Raw genomic sequence first — 11,425 nt, forward strand, 5'->3', positions numbered from 1 at the left:
AGCACCCGGATATATTCGTTTCATTGAGCGTTAATGGAGAGAAAGGAATCCATCCGTTAATGCCTCTAATAGCATCTACAGGTTTTCTGGGATAACGTCACCCCCGCCCAGAATAGACAAATGGAGCTTATTTTTTCGAGAACGACTCCGAACTCCCTTTCACATTTGAGTCACTCGATTTCAGCCTTTTGGCCGTACCCGGACAAAAAGGTACTATAAATCAATCGTGAGCACAGTATAAGTAGGGAGTCCGTCCTCTGAATCCATCTGCGCCTTAAGGCAGCCACAAGATCACTTTTGGGCCGCGGGAAGTCGCCTATCCGCCACTTGCGGACGCGCTGCACGTAGCGCGCTAACCGACAGTAATTCCAGCAGTGAGGGACGTCCGTGTATCATCTTTCTTGTGTAGTAAAATTAGGTTTAGATTGGCTAGTTTAATTGCACCCATTCAGTCTAACGGTATCGGAGCAGCTCAAACTCTTCGCAGCTTTGAAGGGGACACCAGACTCGCAACTTAAGCATGTGAGTTTAGTCTTTATGGTTTTGTCAGAATCCATTGTTAGGGTCATCTCGAATGTTCGTAAACTGAATAAAATTGGTCAATAACAAAAAAAAATCGAAAATCTTAGACCATCCCTGAGTTCTGTACAGCGTTGAAGCAAAAGCCCTAAAGTTAGATTGTTTTCAGGAGGTTACCGAAATCCTCAATGCTGTGTCACTAGTCGAAAAAGCAGATGCGCTTGCTAGCACGCTTTCAGGTTCTTCGCTTTCACCTGATTGACTGAGATCTGCAGTGAACTGAAAGTTTGTTTAAGGTGGGATGAAGCGTCGACTGTGTATTGGAATTGCACTCGTAGGCGGTTCTCGTTTTGTGATTTTGGATGAGCCAACAGCCGGTGTGGATGTGACTAGTCGACAAGAAATCTGGACACTTCTACAGAACAATAAAAAAGGTGAATTTGTCTAATTTTGTTCTTTTATGGCGCATTTTTTTTTTCTCATTCAGATGGTTTCTGCAAAATTTTGACTCTTTGGTTTGTGTTTTGCTCAATTTTCCGAAATATTCTCCACACACGCAGACGTACGTAGATTCAGGGCGCACAATATTGCTCTCCACTCACCACATGGATGAAGCGGATATCCTGGCTGACAGGATCGCGATCTTATCCGAGGGTCGTCTCATCTCACTTGGAACGTCCATCTTTCTGAAGAATAAATTCGGGGATTCTTTTCAAATTTTTGCTTGCAAAAAGGTTAAATTAAATTCTCTGTGTCATGTTTCTGGTTGAAACACGCTTCTATTCAGGAGCGTACAATCGACTACAGAGCAATCGTTGCTCGAATCACTACCGAAGCATCGATACCTATCCGATTGAGTGATGAAACGGAGGAGGAGCTGGTGTTCTCGTGAGTTTAGTTCGAAGAGATATGCTGCAAGCATGGTGTCTTCTGCGGAATTGCAGAGAAGAAAATCGTTTAAAGTTTCGGCTGACCTCTGAATCTTTATAGAATCCCAATAGCAACGGATTCGCACAAGCTGGAGAAGTTTTTCACATTTTTTGACTCTCAAAAAGATCTGTACCTTATTGGTGAATATGGAATCTCAGCTCCAACTTTGCAAGAGGTATGTATAGCGGTAACGTGCGAGAGCTGCGTGCGCTGAAGGGCAGCACACCACGTATCTGATGTGGTGAAGGCATCGGAGGGAAATGTAGTTTTACTTGAATGGTCCAGCAAGGAGACATCACTGATCTTCGACCGAGCGCTTTTGGAACTGAAATCGTCGTTAAAAAACAGCGTCTTCGACCTTGTTTTTCTACGAGGATTTGGGAGAGATGAGCGGAATCACCTGGATCGCGCAATCCACAACTTCTGTTCTTTTCCAGCGGATTCCCCTACCACTTGAGATTCGTGTTATGCTACCTTCAAAAATTAAAGCCCAAATGTAATTGTAAATCCAGGTACACATGTACACACTGTCTACTTTCGGAGCTTATTTTTAGTCATTTGGATTAGTCATTGGTGCTCCAACTATTTTCACCGCAACGCGTCTGCCCTGATGCAGGTGTGAACTATTTTCCCGCTCGACGCACATAACGGCACTTGCTATACCTTGCGCTGAGCATTTCCTGTTCAAGTGAAATTCATTTTCCTAACTTCTGTCTATTAAATTCGAGTCGAGGTCATCCGATTGAATACAGTCGGCGGCAACCATGGTTATTGAAAACGTGTCGTTGCCGCTCCCACCCGCAAATGCACCATATCTCCTTTGAAACTGTGTTTCTAAATTACGATTCCTATTATGGTCTTAACTAGTTCCGTAAACGCAGTCAATAACCAGTTGTGCTTTCAAAACAATATTCAGATTTTTGTTCGATTGAGTCCACAAAGGGAGTACATTGTTCCTCGCCACAAAGCTGGTATTCTCGGAAAACTAAGACGAAAACTTCATGCAAGCCAGGTAGAGGCTGATCAGCAACAACTTGTGAGGACTCCAGCGTCAGCAAATGAAAACGTCGATGCGGGTAGCAGCAGAGGAGTGCCGCCAGCAGTGTTCGAAGATGGTGAGTTGCAGAGGTTGTAGAGGGTTGTCTCCAGAAGAACTGCTAAAGAACTGCTTCGAGCAAAAATGAATTCATAGGAGAAAAATCATTGTTCTCTAGCTGTTTTTGTTGTAATTCAAAGAATCCACAACCTAGATTATTTAGATATTTTTAAGCAGCTTGTATTTAAATGTGGTTTGAAAGTATGGTGGGAATAATCAGCAAAGAATTGTTGCAGAAATGCGCATTTAAATCCAAAGCTATTCCAGAGCTCATGCCACCTCTATTGTTTGGATGGAATCTAACGAGAAGCCACACAAAAGCTATTCTGAAGTCCAGATGTCAGTACACCATCCGCAGCAAAAAGCACATCCTCTTTGAGGTCAATTGCCCTTCCCATCATTCTTTTCACGACAGTAATCAACCCTATCGGTAATTATTCCCGTAACTTTAAGTCTCATAATAAGTTGTATTAATAACATTAATGTCAATAATTAGCAGTAATATTCTCTTGGGAATTTTAAGCAAATCACTTTTATTTTCAAAAAAATGTCTGGGGTTTAGTTTTAACCGTTGGATGAACCGGAAATGATTCTAGAAGCAGCAGCAAAAAATCGTTGGCAACCTGGTTAGGACTTTTGTCTCTTTTCTTTCGTCCTTTTTCGTCACCCACCTTTTATTTACGTTCAAAGTGTAGATTTTGAAAGCAAGGAGATCGTTTCACAAGCTGGCTGAGGAATTGAACTCCTTCATGGAATCACAGGTGTTTCATGATGATTGCGAGTATTTTTCTTGATCTCATTTCTGTTAGTAAAATCAAGGAGAGTCCAATTTAAATATAATTTTTGCATGCGATTGATCTGAGTTCTTGCAAGAATATAACAATTATGCTATATTTGTTCTCGCCAAAGATAAGGTAGTTTTCAATGCTAAAAAAAGTTTTGAAAAGTTCCTAAAAGATTAAAGAAATAATCCTTGTTTTTCATTCCATTCGTTTTGGTTTGTATTTTTGAACAATGCAAGAATCAACATCATTTCACGTTTCTGGAACCCTTTTTTCGCCAATTACAGGTGATTCTTCCAATTTGCCTTCTCTTTTCCTGTGAGTTGTACGCAAAAATACAATTCTCTGGTACAACGCCTTCCTTAGTCACCTCTCAACCTCAATTGCCGCTAATAGAAGAAATGTATGGTAACGATAGCTACAGTTACGTCAGGTAAGAGGATATTTCCTGTGATTTGATTCCTGCCTGAGGAACATGCTGAATTTGCAGTTTATGGGATCGTGATCCGTCTTCTGTTTCTTACCAGATCATGAAGTCATTTGAGGATTCACCCAATATGGGAACTCGTTGTGTTAATAATGTCCCTGTTTTTAGAAGGTAATGATTTTTGAACTTTTCTGTACTTTTCCTGTTCGTTCATTTTTCTTTTTTTTTCCCGTGTTTTTTGAATCCTACGTCCTGGCATTTTCTACCGTCACTATTTATTGTTATTGTTATTGTTTTGTTTTGTCAAAAAGTTCTTCTAAGCTCTTTTTTCTAAAGTTTTCCTCTAATCCCATGAAATATCGTCTGTTGTTTTTCGATGGGTAGTGACAAACCTCTAAAAATATTTTTTTCATTTCATTTCTCAAAAAAAACGGGTTGCTTCTGAATTCCTTGTAGTCAATATCAATTTGCTTCAGAGAGCTTCCAAGTTCAGTCTTGTTTTGGTACGGGAAGAAGAAGCCGGAGTAGGTTTTGCATCGTGCCCACATGCTACGACTGATTTTGAAGTTAACCCCTGGCCGGAAGAAAACGTGCCGCAACTCTCCTACATTATGGTTTTGCAAAAAAAAAAACGCTCTTCATATTTTTCTGATGGTTTGAGTGGAAAAGAATGTGTCTAGGTCTACTTTTTTAGCTGTAATCTAGATACAACTTGGGCACGAGCACTGCGCAAAGCTACACAACTTTATCAGCGATCCTTCTAGGTGGTGCTTTGAAAGAAGTCGCACGAAGTGGCGGCACGGAAATTTGTTTCGCCAGCTCACTTGTGCTGTGGAGTTTCTTGTGTGCATTTCTCTCTAATCATTTATATTCACCCATTCACCGTCCTATCAATGCACCTTTAATTGGATTCACCTTTTTAATTTAAACACGAATGTACCTAACACCCTTTGAGTACTGCACACCTTTCAAACGCTTCCCACGAAGTAACAATAAAGTCTCTTCTGTTCTGGCCGACTTTGATTGATGATCTCTAAGTATGGTTGTAAATGGAGCAGTCCGAGAAATTTTCGATGTCTCGAAAGGTGGATTTGGGAGGGTGAAAGAGTAGGAAAGGTACGAAAAAGTGTAGTATTCCCTCAATGATTTCTTTATTCGTTTTCATTTCGTCAATGCCATTTTGTAAAGCATTGCCTTGTTTGAAAATTGCTGCAGCTCATCTCTTGTTCCTCGATTTGCAAGCAGCATTTCTTGTTTTCGTAGTGATAGTTGTAAGCTACTGTATTTTCTGACCGCTAATTACTAGAAGAGACTAATATCTAAAATTTCCCCCAACGCTGCCTTCAAACTGCCCAAGTCGTGGATGTAAACCATATTAAATATGTAGAATTGTAGACAACCAGCCAGCGGATGCGACTATGAGGGGGGAAATGGGACGTTCAACTGGAATGCGAATGAGACAGATACCCCGTATAACGAGGATTTAAACTGTCAGTGCTCTGCAAGCCACACGTGGAATTGCACTGCTGTAAGTTCTAGTCCTGAGCTCGTCTAAGCAGAGCAGTGCGACACTACTTTACTGTGGTGTTTCTGCTTGTACATTTCCCCTTGGGATGGCGACTTTCACCTTCAGGAAGACTATCCGTTGGATTCTTTACCGTCTCTCGTGCTAAACACAACAATGCAAGTTTGGGACTTGTCGTATAGGAATATTTCGCAGATGAGGATGGCAACTCGATGGACTTCCAATGAAACAGATGACATATTCCCCATGTGAGTGATCTCCGATCGTCACTTGGATGTGGGGATCAGCTCTGTAACAACTCTTTACGGAATTCAATTTAAGACTGGGTGGGTTATCTCTTGGCCACACCAGTCTCCGAGCCAGATCCTCAGCTGACGTTCAACTGGGAATTCAAGGATGGAGTGCACTAGTTGCAGGTAGTACCACATTTAAAAATTGTTTCTTGTGATTTGATTATTTTTTAAAGAGAGCAAAGTATTCTTAGGCTTGAATGAATCTGCTTTTGTACTCAATGTGAACATAACGAAGTCGGAAGCTCCCCAAATATATGATCCATTCCTGAATAACATGACCATGACCGATTTTGTTGCTAGGGTGCTTGGATCCATGGAAACGCAACAAAATGTGAAGGTAACAACAAAATTGTTGAGAAGGTTTCGTATCTGAAAATGAGAAAAATTGATTCGGTCTTTTAGGCTTGGTTCAACAATAAGTTCTACACTACTCTACCAGTTTACACCAGTTTCCTTAGCAATGCATTGCTTAGAATCGAGGCGGAGAGTGTAGGTAAGTTTAAGCGTCAATGCTTATGTCGCATATAGCTCCCGCAGTGCTCGCTGGCTGCGCTGCGCGGCTTCGGCTCCTTCTGAGAAGGAGAATTGCGAATGAACCAAAAACGCAGTTGTAGTGGTGAGGCTGATATTGTTGCAGTGGACGTGACACCAGTGAAACAAAATCCCCTGCACCTCTTTTTTCCCCAGAGGATTGAATTTTCTCTCTTCCACGTGTTCTTCAACCCCTCAAATTTTTAGATCCTTCGGACCTTGGTATCATCACAATCAATCATCCGATGAATCAAACGGTTAGGAGTAGTTTCGACTCTGAGGGAAGGTTAGTTAAAGAAGATTATCGAAAAAAATCATTTATTATTCTTCTAATTCTTGTTTCAGCAAAAAGTTGATAGTTTTTCGTATTGTGCTGATTATGCTGGTTCTTTGTGTGATACCAGCTGGATTCACTGTATTTTTGGTTGAAGGTGAGTTGGAAGTGGTGTTTCAATGGCTTCGACTAGTTCATAGTTTTTTGTTTAAACTCACTACCTATCATCTCTGGGAGTCCTCTAATCCAGAACCTAACTTTTTTGCGAAAAAAAAAAACTTTCTACATTTCTTCTACTCCTAGAGAGTAACGGTTGCACCAATGTATGCTTGTGTGCAAACTCCGTCCATTGTTGGCGTTGTACCTTTGTCATCATATTTTCAAATTCCAAAATATGGCAGATATTTTCCAACGTAATTTTTTTTTGGTGTCTGTATTGAAATAAGGCATATGTGCGGGAATCAATAGTAGGAAATCCTTGTACAACTGTTCTTAATTGGAACATAAACGATTGAGATTTGATTTTTTTGACCGGGTATATTAAGATTTCCACGAATATGGTAGTTTAGATCTTGCTCATCAAACATTATTTCATTGTTTTTTCTTGAGTTCTTTAATTTTTTCGCTTCTTTTCTGTCGTGCTTCAACAGTAAAGTTCTCAGATCAGATCACTCCTCTTGACACTAGCAAAATATTTAAATTGACATGGGGGCACAAAGTGATGTTTTTATGTTGTTGTAGATCGAATTTGTGATGCTTTCCATCTGCAGCTGGTGAGCGGATTATCAAGGCGAACGTACTGGATTGCCGGATATTTTTTTGACATGGTATGCGCCCTTCAACATTCACTTTACGGTGGACAGTACTTACTTACTGACCTGATGCTCTTACATTTTTCGAAGGCTTTGGAGAAGTTCTGAGCCGATAATTCTCTTTCGTAACTGTATGCTGACCGATTACTGTACTTCCGCTATTTCTGCTTTAGACTATCTATATCGTGTCGTTAATCATAATCCTTCTTATCTACGTCATCTTCGATGTCAAGGAATTTGCCTATAGCTTTGAGGCCGTTTGTTGCTTCTTCTTAGTCTTCCTTCTATATGGGTTTGTTCTCTTTGAAACAGCTCTTTCGTGGACAATTATTTATTGCGAGGCTTTTCTCTTCAGGTTTTGTGCGGTTCTTTGGGCTTACGTCTTACAACGTCGTTTTGAAATCCCAGCGCTTTCCTTCGTGTTAATATCCATAGGCACCTTCTTTGTTGGTATTGTTGCTTCACTTACGGTAATGGTTATCGAGCAGCTAATGCAGAAGGTAGATTTCCTTTTTTCTGCTGTGACCTGGAACGATTCCGTGATAATAAGGACTTCTTTTTGTGATTTTCACAGGACCCAACATTGGTGACACCTCACACGATCTGTTCCATGGTGTTCTTGATTTTTCCGCAGTACAATCTAGGAATGGCCATCTTTCGCGGCAGTTTTGTGTTTCAACTCATTCAGATCGGTGAAAATTACTTAAGTAAGTTATTGTGCAGCTTCTATTCCTACATAGAGAAAAAAATCTAAGTGAAGGGAAGCCTCAACTTGAGAAAGTCTTCGCTTATCACTTCTAAGTATGTAAGAAATAGGCGTTAGCGAAAATTTCACCGATATATTTCAGTAGATCTTCTTGCCTTAATCTTGCTGAATTATGTACTCGTTCTATCCCGAAAAAAACAAGAACATTAAAATAGGTCATATTATCCGCTATAAGTAATCACCTCCAGAAGAACTGCATCGAACTGATCTCCTGTCTTCGCTGCCGATTCCATCTCTTCTTGAGTGGAATCTCATGGGAAAGCACTGCTTATGTCTTGTTATCCATATTCTTGTGGCTGCTCTAGCGTTGTTTGTGCTGGAAAATGAATCCTTTGGATTCCTCAGGTATATTTCCCAAAAATCAGCGCTGCTCACAACATAACACTTCTAGCTGTTTCCTCTCAGAAAATGGGAAAAAGTCCGAACAAAACGATTGCTTGAGACTAGCAAGGGAGTGTCGGATGATGATGTGATCGCAGAGAAAACAAAAGTGGATGAGATTGAGGATGCTGAAGAAAATCCATTGATTGTGAAGGATTTAGCCAAGGTAAACGGAAGTGGAAATCGAGGTTACAAATCATTTTGTCTTCAATGAATTTCTTCCTAGCAAAATGCTGCATCTTGTGCTTTTGAAGTATTTTAATGGCTACAGTTGCATTCGCTTTGAGATCTAAAAAACAAAAAAAAAACTCAAATCTGTCTATGAAAGAGGAAGCTTTTTCCTATTAAAACTTGTATATTGAAAATAAGCCAAGTCCACAGTGGTGGGGGATGACGATTTAGCGGTATTTTGATCTCAACAGCTTTCAGAATTACTATTTATAGGCGTATTCCCGAAACAGTCTTGCTGTGCGGAATGTTTCGTTTGCTGTGGATCGTGGAGAATGCTTCGGATTGCTGGGACTGAACGGAGCGGGAAAAACCACTACTTTCGCCATGTTGACGCAAAAAATTCGCCCAGGCACAGGAGCTGTCCACATACATGGCAGACGGTATCCTTTACTCTTTATCAAAAGTCAATAACGCTTTGTTAACTACACAAACGTCACGTCGCTGTTCAACCTGACCAATGCGACGCGTCCGCGACAAATGTTCGGACTCATGCTCCGAAGAGTTTTCGTCGCAGCTGAACTACGCAATGTTGCGTGAGTGCAGCGGAGCACCAAGGCCGCCTTCGCCGCTAATGCGTCGCGTGACGCATTTGAACAAGTCTGGCGTCGACTATAAACTGTCAATCATTGCTTAGGTTAACTAGTGGAGATCGATCATCGTTCGACCAAGTCGGCTACTGCCCTCAGTTCGATGCTTTGAATATGAAGCTGACCACAAACGAGAACATTGAACTTTTTGCAAGAATTCGTGGAATACCGGAAGCGCATATCAAACCGGTAAAGTTTTGACTTGCGTTTCCCTATCTTTCGTACGGATAATTTAAGGAACTGTTTGCGACCAGTTCATTTCAGCTTGTGTCGAGACTTCTCGTGTCTCTTCACTTAAGCCCTTATTCCGCAACTGTCACTTCGGCACTCTCTGGTGGAAATAGAAGAAAATTATCTGTGGCCATCGCTTTGATTAGTCATCCATCACTTGTTTTGCTTGTAAGTGTCGCACCAATTACGCCATTTAGATTTTCCAAATCTATGCTATTTTAGGACGAGCCGTCAGCAGGCATGGATCCAGGATCACAGCAATTTCTATGGAAAGTGATCGATCAATTGAGGAAGTCAGGAAAAGCAGTGGTGAGACGGGAAATGCAGTACCGTAAATAAATGAAATAAAAAATTCCTCGAAAATTCAATATTCTTTCCATTTTCAGTGTCTAAATGTATATTTTTAAGTTTCATAGAAGTCTATTATTGCTTCAATGTTCAGGTGATCACCTCCCATTCCATGGAAGAGTGTGAGGCGCTCTGTACAAGAATTGCCATTATGGACAAAGGACAGATTCGTTGTATCGGAAGTAAACAACATCTTAAGAATAAGTAAGAATTATTTAAGTTATTGAAGAAAATCTCTGGCATGCTTCATGCAGTGACATTGGGATCGTCGCAATGAATTTTCCCGACACATGAGTGGCCTGAAAGTCTATTAAAGAGAGAGAGGAAAAAAAACGTGTTACTTTTTAACTCCTTGTAGACGTGCGGGGATTTTTGAAACTGCGTTTGCGTGAAAGCTCCTTCTGCAATCCAGTTTAGTCACAACTGAAATCACGAAATTTGCTAGATTAGAGAAGATTCCCTCCATTTCATTTTTTGAAGAAAAATTTAACTTTCTTGTTTCCCAAAGACACCCGATAAAAATATTTTAAGTGAAAATTCAGATTTGGCGAAGGACATTCGCTGACGGTGAAGATGAAATGTCAAAGTGATGCGCGACTTGCGGCTGAATTCATTCTTGCACATCTCAAAGGTGCGAAGATAGAATCCATCCATTGCTCGACACTCTTTCTCCATGTTGACAGAGAAATTTCCACCATATCCGGGATTTATCGGGTTGTCAACCAGGTGAGTCTGCTTGGCGATAGTCGACCTAGGTAAAATCAGGCGAAATACAATCACATGAGGTACAAATCGTGTTAGTAGACTTTGCTCGCTGTCTTCAAAATTCATTCATCATGTTCCTAATATTTCAGTTAAAGAAACAATTTTCCGTCGAGGACTTTTCTCTTTCGCAGTCAACGCTGGCTGAAGTTTTCCACGCATTGGCATCCAGGTCCTCATCGTCAGTGTCGTCAGGCCACACTGCTCTAACTTCTGAAACCGACCTTACAGACTAGTTATGCGGGTATTAAAGAAAGTTGTAAGTGCTACAAATCGGGAACCATATAAAAACAGAAATATAATTATGTTGTCGGTATATCATATCACAAATGAATTCTAAGGATCTATCAAGTCTTAATTTTTTAAAAATAGAACGCTTTATATGTTTTAAGCTTTGAGCGGCATTGTTTTCTTAATTGTATGTGTAAAGGAAAGTTCTATTGAATTATGACGGGTATTTCTTGTGATGGTTAAATAATTCTTGTCGATATGTTGTAGTGAAAGCTACATATTCAAGAATAAATCGTGATACTTGAGTTTTGTTCTTTCTAAAATCTCTGTTTCTTCACTTATATTTCATTCTGTTGCTATTTGGTACGTTTTGGAACGTTTGAAGCAACTATCTTCATATGCGTGAACTCAGTTTATGTTGGGTGTGCTGCACTGGAGTCTCATCTATGTTTTTGTGTTCAGCTTAGATGAAAAATTCTTCTTGAACAAATTTCAGCCCCTGCATATTAATCTCGAAAGAAAGGACCAGCCGTTGTCCAAGCGCTGGACATAAGCGACATAAGGACATAAGCGCGCTGTAGTTGAACGTTGCGAAGCTGTTCCGCAGTCAGTATGTCTCTGAGTATTCTATAAGTCTACCTTTCTGAAAAATATGGTTGGTGAGAAACTGAATTGAAGCAGGAGCCAAGATCGTCAACA

General features: G+C 40.5%; 1 protein-coding gene across 7 annotated transcripts in view; it reads left to right on the plus strand.

Moving 5' to 3' along the window:
* RB195_006248 (uncharacterized protein) overlaps positions 1-10,835 on the plus strand; it is a gene marked incomplete at both ends in the record, with an annotated part of 32,805 nt that extends 21,970 nt beyond the window's left edge. For 4 of the 7 annotated variants that reach the window (XM_064179227.1, XM_064179230.1, XM_064179229.1 and 1 more), the window contains 31 exons: positions 453-522; positions 689-758; positions 816-953; positions 1,096-1,253; positions 1,307-1,407; positions 1,510-1,624; positions 2,366-2,564; positions 2,813-2,925; positions 3,615-3,760; positions 3,818-3,925; positions 5,150-5,282; positions 5,388-5,527; positions 5,601-5,695; positions 5,764-5,909; positions 5,975-6,065; positions 6,311-6,389; positions 6,449-6,534; positions 7,119-7,204; positions 7,363-7,481; positions 7,545-7,689; positions 7,764-7,896; positions 8,144-8,300; positions 8,361-8,502; positions 8,781-8,947; positions 9,202-9,343; positions 9,419-9,553; positions 9,608-9,694; positions 9,828-9,937; positions 10,276-10,459; positions 10,588-10,667; positions 10,727-10,835. In XM_064179227.1, coding sequence (XP_064036197.1) covers positions 453-522; positions 689-758; positions 816-953; positions 1,096-1,253; positions 1,307-1,407; positions 1,510-1,624; positions 2,366-2,564; positions 2,813-2,925; positions 3,615-3,760; positions 3,818-3,925; positions 5,150-5,282; positions 5,388-5,527; positions 5,601-5,695; positions 5,764-5,909; positions 5,975-6,065; positions 6,311-6,389; positions 6,449-6,534; positions 7,119-7,204; positions 7,363-7,481; positions 7,545-7,689; positions 7,764-7,896; positions 8,144-8,300; positions 8,361-8,502; positions 8,781-8,947; positions 9,202-9,343; positions 9,419-9,553; positions 9,608-9,694; positions 9,828-9,937; positions 10,276-10,459; positions 10,588-10,667; positions 10,727-10,835 — 3,784 coding nt within the window. Of the gene's footprint in view, positions 1-452; positions 523-688; positions 759-815; positions 954-1,095; positions 1,254-1,306; positions 1,408-1,509; positions 1,625-2,365; positions 2,565-2,812; positions 2,926-3,141; positions 3,172-3,240; positions 3,307-3,614; positions 3,761-3,817; positions 3,926-4,230; positions 4,279-5,149; positions 5,283-5,387; positions 5,528-5,600; positions 5,696-5,763; positions 5,910-5,974; positions 6,066-6,310; positions 6,390-6,448; positions 6,535-7,118; positions 7,205-7,362; positions 7,482-7,544; positions 7,690-7,763; positions 7,897-8,143; positions 8,301-8,360; positions 8,503-8,780; positions 8,948-9,201; positions 9,344-9,418; positions 9,554-9,607; positions 9,695-9,827; positions 9,938-10,275; positions 10,460-10,587 lie in introns of all 7 variants that reach the window. The other 3 variants (XM_064179231.1, XM_064179228.1, XM_064179226.1) reach the window with 3 other exon arrangements.
* Positions 10,836-11,425: the final 590 nt, after the last annotated feature.

The sequence above is a fragment of the Necator americanus genome, chromosome I (genome assembly GCF_031761385.1).
Source record: "Necator americanus strain Aroian chromosome I, whole genome shotgun sequence".
Classification (NCBI taxonomy): Eukaryota; Metazoa; Nematoda; class Chromadorea; order Rhabditida; family Ancylostomatidae; genus Necator; species Necator americanus.